At 50.0% G+C, this 13,103-nt stretch overlaps 1 protein-coding gene across 1 annotated transcript; it reads right to left on the reverse strand.

The window, feature by feature from the left end:
• Window positions 1-446: 446 nt before the first annotated feature.
• On the reverse strand, window positions 447-11,074 carry ENOPH1 (enolase-phosphatase 1). The gene is made up of 6 exons (XM_077301056.1): window positions 10,691-11,074; window positions 7,878-7,979; window positions 5,934-6,136; window positions 4,716-4,848; window positions 3,344-3,467; window positions 447-935 (listed from the first exon to the last, which is right to left on the reverse strand). The coding sequence occupies exons 1-6, from the start codon at window positions 10,772-10,774 to the stop codon at window positions 796-798; spliced, it is 786 nt and encodes a 261-aa protein (XP_077157171.1). The 5' UTR covers window positions 10,775-11,074; the 3' UTR covers window positions 447-795.
• Window positions 11,075-13,103: the final 2,029 nt, after the last annotated feature.

A 13,103-nucleotide genomic window follows, 5' to 3' on the forward strand; every position in this document is an offset into this window, starting at 1 on the left:
GTCAGGGGTAGTCAAACTGCGGCCCTCCAGATGTCCATGGACTACAATTCCCAGAAGCCCCTGCCAGCATTCGCTGGCAGGGGCTTCTGGGAATTGTAGTCCATGGACATCTGGAGGGCCGCAGTTTGACTACCCCTGATCTACGTTGATGGACCAAGGGCCTGATTCAGTAGAAGGCCGCTTCATGTGGGAAATGCAGGTGACCCCACTGAATATGCTACCTAAAGAATTATTCGGAAGCACCCCCATCTAGACAACCTCAAGCGTCTTGACAATTGTGGACCGCAATTTCCTTGACATGGCTCGCTCTTACTCCCTTCCTCTCTCAAACGGTCTGCCTAGCTAACAGGAGCTGGTGAGATTTGCAAACGACCGACCCCCTCTAGCAGGACTGTTTTTAGCCTACTGAGCAAAATATATAATAATAATAAAAAGGAAAACAACAGAAAGATCTTAAGGTATTTTTATTTGTAGGAGATGCTTCCAAAGTTATGGAAATGTGACTGTCGCATTCTGGCCACCATCGACCAAGAGATACTCCAAGGGAGACCCCTGGAAATGAACGGCCACACCACTGGGGCTTGTGCAGAACTTGGCAACCAAAGGGCTTCACGAGCACCACTCTGAAAAACAACACCGGTGGGGGAGCCTATCATGCCAACTTCAGTGTCCAGCGATCCGACATGCTTTCTTTCAAAATCACCAACGCAACTACCATAAATTATACAGGAGAATATCATCAGGTGGCATATCCAGGCGGCTGTTTGCTTCCATTCCCTGTGCAGCTGGGCGTCTTTAAGTGGAGGAAGGCAGGAAAAGTTCATCGAAAGAGGTTATGAGTCTGTAATAAGATTTCTCGTCGTCCGTCAATCCAGCGTTGCCTGGCCGAATGACGACGGCTACGTGAACGTCGGCTTCTTCCGCAGCATCAGCCTCTAGAAGGGGAAAAAGTTAGCCATTCATGGAATCTACGGCCCACCGTTCTACCCAGTCAGGGCGATCCATGAGAATCCTGCTCTGCTGCTCCAGGGTTGTCCTCTGTCCCAACCGGCAATAAGAGGTCAGTTACCACATTTCTTGGGATCCAATCCATACGTGCAGATAAACGGCAAGCCGCAGAATGCCTGGTGGTGGTAGAAGGTGCTGTCTGGCCACAGCTGACTTCTGTAGGGTTTCCAAGGCAAGAGGCCAACAGAGGTAGTTTGCCACTGCCTGCCTCGCATCACGCCCCTGGTGTTCCTTGGAGGTCTCCCATCCAAATCCTAGTCCAGCCTGGCCCTGCTTAGCTTCTGAGATCTGACAAGATTGGGCTATCCTGGTCAGGTGGCTAGGATTGGGCAATCACAGGTTTCAATAACCCTCTCAAAAATCTCCCTCAAAATTTTGCATGTTGGAGAGAACATTCTAATTTAGAAGAAGAGTTGGTTCTTATAGACCGCTTTTCTCTACCCGAAGAAACCTCAAAGCAGCTTACAGTCGCCTTCCCTCTCCTCTCCCCACAACAGGCACCCTGTGAGGGAGGGGAGGCTGAGAGAGCCCTGATATTACTGAAGAAGAAGAATTGGTTCTTATATGCCGCTTTTCTCTACTCAAAGGAGTCTGAGAGCGGCTTACAGTCACCTTCCCTTCCCTCTCCCCACAACAGACATCCTGTGAGGTGGGTGAGGCTGAGAGATCCCTGATATCACTGCTCGGTCAGAACAGCTTTATCAGTGCTGTGGCGAGCCCAAGCCCACCCAGCTGGCTGCATGTGGGAATCAAACCCGGCTCACCAGATTAGAAGTCCTCACTCCTAACTACAACCCCAAGCTGGCTCACCACCAAACTAAAGAACTAAAACTAGAGTTTTAAGCAGGGCCGACCGTGGTCAGTATTGGATGGGAGACCCCCAAGGATCTGGGCGGTGGCAGTTCCTCCAAGGAACACTAGGGGGCATCTTGGTGAAGAGGCCTGCATTTGCAAGCTGCCTCATAATGTCCCTTGACTGGCTGCCAGACAATCCTTGAGTTTCTTGGCTACGTGACACGCGCCATACAATGAATCAATACATATTAAGAACCTCAGGGAACCGGCAACATGCAAGGACTTTGTCTCCAATGTAGGGGCGAATTAAGCATGACATTCGACACGGCGCAGTTCTGAATGAGATCTGTATCACGCGCCTGGCTCTGTATCAGAATCTGTATCAGGCCTTGCTTCTCCCCCTGTCTAGCAGAATCAGATTACAGTGTGCAAAACTCTGAGTGCAGCTAGCTAAATTATGCAAAAATAAGAGCTGCTGAGTTAGGTTTTATAGAAAGTGGCCTCATTCAGACAACACGCTGGGGAAACGCAGCTTTCCTCCAGGCAAATCCTGAATCAGCTTGACCAAGAATTAATTTTGAACCCTGAATTCTAATCACAACAAATAAAAAGTGTTTATATAAGTGACTTTGTTTCTTAAATGGACCTACCCAGCAATTATAACCTGGATAGCCTAGGTAAGGCTGATCCCGTCGGATTTTGGAAGCTAAGCAGAACCAACCCTGACTAGTACTTGGATAGGAGACCTCCCAGGGATTTGGATGGAGTTCCTCCAAAGAACACAAGAGGTCATGATGCAAAATCCTGCAATGGCCAACCACCTCCAAACATCCCTGGCCTGGCTGCTAAACAATCCTTGGATCTCCTGACTATACATTTATTTATATATAATGAGATTTATATTACTGCTGCTCCCAAGAATTGGTTCGTGGCGGTTTACAAATAAGGTAAAGGTATCCCCTGTGCAAGCACCAAGTCATGCCTGACCCTTGGGGTGACGCCCTCCAGCGTTTTCATGGCAGACTCAATACGGGGTGGTTTGCCAGTGCCTTCCCCAGTCATTACCGTTTACCCCCCAGCAAGCTGGGTACTCATTTTACTGACCTCAGAAGGCTGGGTCGACCTTGAGCCGACTGCTGGGATCGAACTCCCAGCCTCATGGGCAAAGCTTTCAGACTGCATGTCTGCTGCCTTACCACTCTGCGTCATATAAATCATACAATAATAATATATCCCCATAAAACCCCATTAAAACAAGATACATGTTGATTCAAGCGTCTCCAGTTGGTGCCAGATAGCCTGGATGGGTTAGCCCAACTTTCCCTTGCTCAGAAAGAGATGGAAATGCAACTGAAGGGGGCAAATTTGAAATCCACAGGCAGTGTAGCCAGGCTGACCCAGGGACTCTTGTTCAAGATCCTGCCAGTTCTCCTCCCCTGGGGTAGAGGGGAAAGTCTTTCCAGACTCCTATTACTTTGAGGTTCAGCCCCAGGTACGCCTTTTGAAACAGGGACAACGGGGAGAAGACCCGCCTTCCTACCTCGAGTGACATCTGTCAGGAACAGGAGGTTGTTCGGAGAGCACCCGATGCTGGCGGCAATCCGCTGGTAACTCTCGCTGTCCACTTTGGAGCCGATTTTGGTGTCGAAGTGGCCGTTAAAGAGCTGTACGGTTTCCAAAAGGAGGGGGGAGGGAGGAGAGAAGAGGAGTCAAGATGCACTCGTAGGAAGGAGCAGAATTCCAAACATGAGACCATAATGGGATTCAGCCATATACTAGCCCTGTGAGCAAGTTCCAGTGAGTGCACATGCAAATCATGTACACTTCATTTTTCTTTATACCTGCGCGGAGTGATTCTGATGTTTCCTTCAATGGATGTGTAATCTGATCTAATTGAAATGTCACATTTCTGCGGGAAGTGGCCTCTGACCTCATCTGTAAGGTGAACATGCCTTAGACCGGTCCTTTGTCAATCTGTGGTTACCAACTGTAGGAAACATCCACAATCATGAGCAGTCAACCTCTGGCTCCCAGAGGCAGGAGGCAACCTCATAGAATCATAGAGTTGGAAGGGACCTCCTGGGTCATCTAGTCCAACCCCCTGCACTACGCAGGACACTCACATCCCAATCGCTCATCCACTGCCACCCCCTTGAGCCTTCACAGAATCAGCCTCTCCATCAGATGGTTATCCAGATTCTGTTTACAAATTTCCAAAGATGGAGAGCCCACCACCTCCGCCAGGGCTTTTGGTTGGAGCTAGTGAAGTCGTAACATCTCCCAGGCCCTCCCTATCAAAAAGATGCCCCCAGACCATGCTCTGAATGCCTCTTGCCTTGAAAACTGCAAGAGGGGTGTCTTGATGGGACTTAATTATTATTACCGTGGAAAAGAGTTGGTTTTTATACCCTGCTTTTCACTTTTCGAAGGAGTCTCAAATCAACTTCCAATCTTCGTCCTTTCCTCTTCCGGCAACTAACAGCCTGTGAGGTAAGTGGGGCTGAGAGAGCTCTTAGAGAACTGTGACTGGCCCGAGGTCACCCTGCTGGGTGCATGTGGTAGAGTAGGGAATACAACATGGTTCTCCAGATTTCAGGCTGCCGCTCTTAACCACGGCACCATGCTGGCAAGCAGAGAATAACCAGCCCTCTGCTTTAGCCCTGAAAAAGTATAAGCTACACAGAGCTCCATAATAAATTTTAAAAATGCAGCCAGGCTTATCAAAAATAAGCAGAGGTCACAGAGGTAAGCAATACAAACAAGAAAAAGGGAAACTCTGTAAAAATGCAGTGGTAGTTAGCTAAACATGAGTAGTAAATATGTAAATATCCATGGGAGGAATAGGTAAACATTACATAATACAGAACCATAATACATTACACAGGAAAGGAACCAGCTGACATTCTACCTACCTCTAAAATATCACCTTTAGTCGAGTGTTCAAACAAGAGCTTCTGAGCCTCCACGCTCCCGGAGGAATAAACATAAATCTTCATCCCTCTTTCTCTCCACTTCCGAATGGCTGGCACCACATCCTCAAAGAGCCTGGAAGAGAACACGAGGACAGGTCAGCAGGAAGCAACTCTCTCAAACTCTGGCTGAAAAGCTTTGAATCTCCGCCCCATTTAAATTTGATCCATTAGAATTTTCTTGAATTCATTCTAGTTTCCTTGAGCTGGGGGGAGGGGGTAACAATGAGAGGGCTTCTGGAGTTCTGACCTTGGTCGGGGACCTCCTGATGACCCCTGGGTTTTGGCCACCGTGTGACACAGAGCACCGGACTGGATGGGTCACTGGCCTGATCCAACATGGCTTCTCTTATGTTCTTATGCAGCCACAGTGCTAGCTGCAAAAGGTTCTGCATCAAGAACAAAGTTTGGGATCCCAACTAAGAGAACACTGGCATGGGGTCATTTTCCCAATCTGAAAAACTGATCCTGAGGAACCAAAAAGTCTGATTCAGCAAATATATAGCCAACATAAGATGTAATTTTGCCCTAAATGTATATATGTGGACAGGAAAGTAATGTATGTGCAAAGAAACACAATGTGCTCCAGAAAACTGTTGCTGGTAAGGGCTGGCCCAAGCCTCGATTGCCCAAGTGGGCAGCAGCAATGGCTGCCCCTCAGCACAACACAGACAGAGAAGCAACGTTCATCACCTGTTAAAGGCTTCCTTCACAGCAGGCCTAAAGGGAAGGGGGTGCGGAATCCTGAGTAAGAGCTGCAACGGCCCCTGATTGAGGGATATTTCACCAATAGGAAAAAGGCAGTTTGGTTTCATCAGTGGTTCCTGGGCAGATACCATGAGGGCACTTATCGGCAGGGAGAGCTCTCACGCGGCAAAGATTTGCAGCCTCCAAGCCTCAGAGGGGAGTGGAAGGAGGAGGGGGTGGTCAGGGGTGGGGGATGGAAGGTGATTGGCTGGCCACTGGACAGACAGGCAAGCCGGTTGGAGGAAGAGGCACTCAGGGGAGGGACAGCCGCCCTGAGTGGGTGTTAAGTGCTGACACTTAAGCCATGAGACCAGCTCCTCCTCCAAGGCCTTACCAGAAATATATTATGTGGAACAGATGAAACAGATATGCCTTAAGGATTATATCCAGGAATTCAACAAACTAGCCACTCACTCTCCCTTCAGGCTACCACTTGCATAGCCCGCTCTCCATATGTGTCCCTGGAGCTGTTTCAAGGCTGTGGTCTTTCTGTCCAAAGACATCTGCCAGTGAACGTTGTCTATGACAGCCTGGATGACCCGCTCGATCTCTTCTTCCCCGTCTCTGGTTTCCAGTGGGATGGGCACAACCCCATCCATGTGAGAATCCTCGTCAGCCTGTGAAATAGGGAACGGAGAGGAGATAACACAGTTCCAGTGGCATCCTCTTTCAAGGGTTGTTACACCCTCGTTCTAGGCAATGCAACCTTTTAAAATGTATATAACAAGAAACAGAAAACCTTGGGGCCTTTTCCCATACCCCGTTTATTCCAGGCATGATTAAAATACTCAGACACAAGCCTTAAATCTCGGGAAACAAAGGAAAATGCACATTCTCTAGTCCAGGGGTAATCAAACTGTGGCCCTCCAGATGTCCATGGACTACAATTCCCATGAGCCCCTGCCACCGAATGCTGGCAGGGGCTCATGGGAATTGCAGTCCATGGACATCTGGAGGGCCGCAGTTTGACTGCCCCTGCTCTAGTCCCTTGAAGCCCTGATCTGCATAGCCCAGGCTAGCCTAATTTTGTCAAACTAAGAGAGTCAAGCCCTGAGTAGTACCTGGAAAGGAGATCAGTAAGGAATCCTATACAGAGGCAGGCAATGGCAAATCAACTTTGAACACCCCTTGCCTTGAAAAACCCCATGAAGGGTTTCTGTAGGACGGCTGCAGCCTGATGCCACTAAAAAAGTCTTGAGCCAATGCAAAACTTTGTCTCTTACGTTCTTATTCCGCCCTTCCTCCACGGAGCTCAGGGTGATTTACCAAGTTTCACAGGGCATCCATGTTGTTCTGCAGTAGAAGAACAGAATTCCAACCCAGTGGCACTTTAAGACACCAGCATTTCTGCAGCGTAAGCTTTCAAGAGTCAAAGCTCCCTGCAGGAAGTATCAAGGGGGAAGTATGTAGAACTTCCCCCTGAATGTTTTATGCTGCCGACAAACCGGTGAGCTACATCAGGCTGAGAGACGGTGGGTAGTCCCCTCGCCAAATGAGTGGGGATTTGGACCCAGGCTTCCTCAGTCACCAGTCTTACACTAACCATGGCATCAAACTGGCCTCTGGTGAGCAGACGGGGAAGCCTCTGGATTCTGTAACCTGCAGCCTTTTCCTTCTCCCATAAAATTAAGTTGGATATCCATGTTAGTCTGTCTGTAGCAGCCAAGATGAGCAGGAGTCCGGTAACAGCATCTTTAAGTCTATCAAAATTGGTGGCAGGGAACAGATAAGCTTTTGGGTATCTTCAGAGCAGAGGTGGCTGGCCACTGCCTGTTTGTATAGCGACCCAGGACTTCTCTGGTGGTCTATCCAAGTCCTAACCAGGGCTGATATTGCTTATCTTTCGATATCTATCCTTACGGCATTAAACAATAATCAAGAAGGTTTTCAAACAATGTCCTTTCTTGAGTTTACTTTTAGTTTATTTAATTCCAAGGACATCGGCCAGAACGGTTTTCCAGATAAACTCCGTTTTCCTCAGTTCCTCAGTTTTCTACTTTCCTCAGTGGAGGAAAATTAGTAGAAAACGGAGTTTATCTGGAAAACCGTTCTGGCTGATGTCCTTGGAATGAAATAAGCTAAAAGTAAACTCAAGAAAGGGCATTGATAGAAAACATTCTTTATTACTGTTTAATGAATTAATTTTTAAACTTGTATACCGCTGCTCTCCAGAGACTCACAGTGGCTTACAATAACAAATCCCCTAAAACACCCATAAGGATAGGTCTTTTTTTCTTGTTCCGAGTTATCTGAAACCGTCCTGTGTTTATCCCATTGTAACTTTCGATATCTGACAATACCGAGCTGTCCTGGGTCCTCCAGAGCAGTAGAGAAAGGAAAAGACGTCAAGCACCCTACCTGTTTCCTCAGAAGGCCGACGTCCTGTTGACACTCTTCGTCTTCCCAATGTGTTCGTAAGTAATCTCTGATGTTGTCTTTGACGTAAGAAAACAAGGTGTCCTAAAGATACACCAAACCCAACAGTTAACAGGTAAGCAGTATTTTCCACTGTGACATGCTAAGGACTGGGAAAGGAATTATATATCCAATGAAGTTGCTCACGTCATAATCAGAAAACGGGGGCATATTTTAAAGTCTTAAACCACAGTAAAGTGTCAGTAACAGACAAAAATTCCATAAATGGCTGAGCTGACATGTGAACCAGTTCCCAAAGCCCATGCTCTTAACTCCTGCAGCACAACAGCTCTCATTTAGGAAGACCTGTTGTTGGCCATCCAGAGGAACTGGTTGGTTGCTGCGTGAAACAGGATGCTGGACTAGGTGGACCACTGGTCTGATCCAGCAGGATTCTCCTTATGTTCTTATGAAGGTCTCAGCCTCAATGCCCCATGATAGGCCCTCCAGAGGAAATGGTTGGGCCTTGTGTGAGACAGGATGCTGGGCTAGATGGACCAATGGACTGATCCAACAGGGCTCTTCTGATATTCTTATCGCTGGCTTGATAGAACTTCTCAGCTTGTGGCAATTGTCTGTGGAGATGGTGATAATCCTGATTACAGATCACTGCTTTTTTTGCAGCCTTTTGTAGGTAGTGAAACACATACGCTCTCGGAGCCCACCCCACCCATTTCAACAGAGCTCGCGCTGAAAAGCTGAGTGTTGCACATTTGAAATTTTATTCTGGGTTTCCTTTGAAAAGATTTTGGAGTCGTGAGTTTAAACTGTGCTGGCTCGAAAACATTTAAGAGGTTATCTTATCAGGCTGACTTAAGATGGGAGGTCAATCTAGTTGTCCATTTTGACCAGGCCGGGGTCAAAGACACACATGATGCTTCCAAATGTTCCTCCGGACACACCAGCTCTGGCTCGTCTGTGTGCAAAGGCAAAATAGGCACAAAGTGTGACCTGGTTTTCCAGATACCTGATGTGACAGGCCAGCGTATAAAATCCTGAACAATTTTGCTCAATTTCCAGAGCAGGAATGCAGGAAGGAGAAAAACAGGGAAAATATTACCTTCTGTTTAATACTTTTCTCCCCATCCCTTCTCCAAGGATCTCGGGATGGTATGTAGCAGGGGTGGCCAAACTGTGGTTCTCCAGAGGCCCGTGGACTACAATTCCCATGAGCCCCTGTCAGCATGTGCCACCATTGGTATGTAGGCTTGGCCACCCCTGGTACACAGGGTTCTGTTTACCACCCTTTTGTCCTCAGGATAGGAGGCTAGGCAAAAGGAACTGGGGCTAGAGAAACAGCAGCCAGCCGATACGCTTCAAAGGGAAATATAACATCTCCTAGAGGCAACCAAGCTGCATGAATTGCAAATTGTGCTTGTGCATGAAGTCTGGTTTGCAAGGAAAGAAACTGAGGTGCTTTGCCTTTTTCAGGCTTTGCACATCTCCCACCAGGGCTGACCGTGCTTAACTTCTGACAGGGGCTCATGGGAATTGTAGTCCATGGATATCTGGAGAGCCACAGTTTGGCCACCCCTGCCATGGACCTATCCATATTCGGTAAGCCGCCTCAAGGCGACAGGCCAAGGATATCAACATTTTAACATCTGAGGGTCTGTTTTTGTTTTAAATTTCAGATATTTATAGGAACCGGGATCCCGACTGGTAGATCTGCCTTGTCTGTTGATGTCCCCAAGCTCTGGATTTAAGCAGCCACAGAAGAGAACTAGGTAGGCTGATATCAAGAAATCGCCGTGAACTAATAAAGCTGCCTTCATCACATTCCACTGCATTTCCCCCCAAGATCAAAACACAACGTAGCCAGTTTTGTTTTTACAAAAACAGCACTCCAGAGCTTTGCACTGTTAAATAATCAGGCAGCACAATAACCTCAAACAGAAAGAGTGACGGTCTTAGAAAAAGGGGCTACCTCTGCCGGGCCACATCTGGTCTCAGAATAGAATAGATCAGGGGTAGTCAAACTGCGGCCCTCCAGATGTCCATGGACTACAATCCTCATGAGCTCCTGCCAGAGCTGGCAGGGGCTCATGGGGATTGTAGTCCATGGACATCTGGAGGGCCGCAGTTTGACTACCCCTGGCATAGATCCAAGTTAGTACTTCCACCCACCCCAGAAATCATGGCTTGCTCCGCAGAAACAGCCCATGGCAAACGACATCCGACGTCTCTTGCCTTGAAACTATGAGGTCGCCATAGGTCGCTATGATATGCCTGCACTTTGCACCCCCAAACAGGGCTGCGCATGGCAGGGACCGCCACCGGCAGAGGTCGGTCCCATTCAAGATGCTGTCAAGGCTGATTCACATTGCATCCGCCTGAGACAGAAGATCACGGGTTCGCCGCTGCTGTCTCACGAAAAACACCAACCCAGCCACCCTCGCCTTTGCCTTCCGGCTCGTGGGGACGGAGACGCCCAATGCAGAAAAGCAGACCCGTCTGCAGAAAACCCAAAAGGCCACGGCCAGCGCATCCCTGGTTTTCGGAGAAACCAGAGTCTTGCGCCGTCTGGCCGCCGAGCCCCCTTTTCTTGCAGCACCGGCAGTCCCGAGTTCGAATCCCGCCACGCCAGCTGGGGGAGGAAATCGTGGTGGCGCGTTTTCACCCCGCTTTGGTCACCCAAGCGGAGGGTGGGGGACTCAGCCCGACCCCGCGCCCGGGCGTGGACCGAGGCCGCCGCCACCGCCCGATCCTGCGCCCGATCCCGAGCGTGCGCGCGCGACCTTCCCCGCAGCGCTCACCTTGACGAACGCGATGGGAGTGGTGGTGCCCTCGATGTCCAAGAGGATGGCGGCGACTCCTGCGGGGACGGTGAAGCCCACCATGTCCGCCCCGGGACGGGAGGCTGCGGCACACACAAAGACGGGCGCGGGCAGAAGGCGGCCTCCGCGCTCCCCAAGGCGGCTCGCCGACCGCGCAGCCTCTCCGTCGGGAAGGCGTCACGGCCACGTGGGGGGAAGAGCGCTGGCCGCGGCTGCAGGGATCGCCGCCTTCGGGAAAGGGGGAGGCCGGATCCGTCTGGGCACGGACGCGGCGGGCCGCCGCCCTTTCCAAAACCGGGAACCGATTGGCGCGCCGTGAGCGCGCAGCCGACGTCGGGCAGGGAGGCTCCGCTGCAGCTGCTTTGAGAAGCGCGTGCTGGGCGCAGGACTGGGGGGGGGGGTGGGATGATGCGCGCGCCATGCGCAGGACCGGCCCGCAGAAGTCCCCCAAAGCAGCCGATTTGCAAATGCGCGCGTTGCAAAATTTGCCAGGAAGGCTGCAGAGGCGCGGCCGCTCGGGGGACCGTTTCTTCGGCGGCGCTTGGGGCTTTCTCTCGAGCACGCTGCGGGGGAGGAAGGCCGCCTCCGACGGCCATTTTCCCCTTGCCCAGGGATGGGAGAAAGGGGGGCAGGCGCCTGCGGGAAAGGGACCGTCGGTTTAGAGGCCATCCCACGGCTTAAGTCGATCTGGAGCAGGGGTAGTCAACCTGCGGCCCTCCAGATGTCCATGGACTACAATTCCCATGAGCCCCTGCCAGGGGCTCATGGGAATTGTAGTCCATGGACATCTGGAGGGCCGCAGGTTGACTACCCCGGATCTGGAGGATGGCGGGTGCTTGGCCCGCCTCTCTCCCAGGTGGAGTGTTTAATGGGTGAAACTGGAAGTTCTGCAACCCGCTTCCTCTAAGCGGGGCATTTTTTCCAAAAATATTTTGTTCTTTCCCCTCCGGGGGTTTCCTAAAGACACGAGAAGAAGTTTGGGAAACCTGTCCCTGGGTTGGGGAATTCCTGGAGTGTTTGGAGTGGAGGAAACTTGGGAGGTGTTGCCGGAGAATCCACCCTGCAAAACAAATTTAGAGTTCAGGGAGAACAAATTTAGAGTTCAGGGGTACCTTGCAGACCAACGGGGTTTTATTGGAGGTTTGGGCTTTCGTGGGCATGCACGCTTCCTCAAATACAGGCGTGCCTGCACATGAAAGCTCATACCTCGAATGAAACTTGGTTGATCTTCAAGGTGCCCCTGGACTCTAAATTTGTTCTGCTGCTTCAGGTCAACACACATACCCACTTCAATCAAATAGCCAGGACTTTTTTTTTTGGGGGGGGGGGGGTAGAATCCCAAGGGAACTGAGCTCTAGTCTTGAGATAAATTCTCTGAAATCTCCAGCCCCTCCCCAATGATGGCAACCCTAAATGGCCCACGGCCACATTCCGTCCTGATTCCAACACAAACCAGAATGCGGATCGAGATCCGTGGGCTCTCTTTTCTTGGGGCCAACCGTAATGGTACAAAACGCTGCAAGCTTCCAAGCTCATCATAACTGATCATTGGACCAGAAATTACCAACAATTCAATGGAGGGGAAAGCAGATGTTTCCAGGTCCAGATCTTAACCCCTCCTTGAGAGATGCTGCAACCCCCTTTGTCCTCCAGAATTTAGTATTCAAAGGTACACTGTCTGTAACTAGAGGCTCTCTTTAATTGTCATGGTAGTAGCTAACTACGGTTTTTCCTGACTACTATCCTCCTGGACAGTGCCCTGCTAAACGGCGTTAATGTCGTTTTAGAGCAGGGGTAGTCAACCTGTGGTCCTCCAGATGTTCATGGACTACAATTCCCATGAGCCCCTGCCAGCATTTGCTGGCAGGGGCTCATGGGGATTGTAGTCCATAACATCTGGAGGACCACAGGTTGACTACCCCCATTTTAGAGCACTGAAGTTAAGAGTAGTTCAGGTGGGTAGCCGTGTTGGTCTGAACTGAAGCAGCAAACCAAGTTTGAATGCAGCAGTACCGTGCAACTCTATTTACTGCAACCAGGCTAGCCCAAGTTTGTCAGATCTCACAAGCTAACGGAATACAATGGTCATGACGCAGGGATAGGCAATGGCAAACCAACCCCAGTATCTCTTGCCATGAAAACCCCCACAGGGCCATCATGAGTTAGCTATGACTTGATAGCATTTTCTACCACCAGCAACTCTGTGCATTGTCAAACGATCAAATCTACTGAACTAGCAGCTGTCACTGTGTCTTGTTGCACTGAATATAAATGAATTAAGGATCCTTGGGGCGATCCAAGGGCAGAGAGGCAGCAGGTGTGAACCCTGACTCAGGAATGGGGTCTAGGTCCAGCTAAAAACCCCATTTACCTTGCACAATAATTATTGTCC

The sequence above is a fragment of the Paroedura picta genome, chromosome 10 (assembly GCF_049243985.1).
Source record: "Paroedura picta isolate Pp20150507F chromosome 10, Ppicta_v3.0, whole genome shotgun sequence".
Lineage (NCBI taxonomy): Eukaryota > Metazoa > Chordata > Lepidosauria > Squamata > Gekkonidae > Paroedura > Paroedura picta.

Bases quoted from the DNA above. Each gene is read 5' to 3' on its own strand.
- ENOPH1 (XM_077301056.1), bottom strand. From the start codon at position 10,774: ATGGTGGGCTTCACCGTCCCCGCAGGAGTCGCCGCCATCCTCTTGGAC. The intron at 6,137-7,877 runs GTAGGGTGCTTG...CCTATTTCACAG, and splicing joins TCGGCCTTCTGAGGAAACAG to GCTGACGAGGATTCTCACAT. The intron at 4,849-5,933 runs GTGAGTGGCTAG...GTTCTCTTCCAG, and splicing joins AGTGGTAGCCTGAAGGGAGA to GCTCTTTGAGGATGTGGTGC.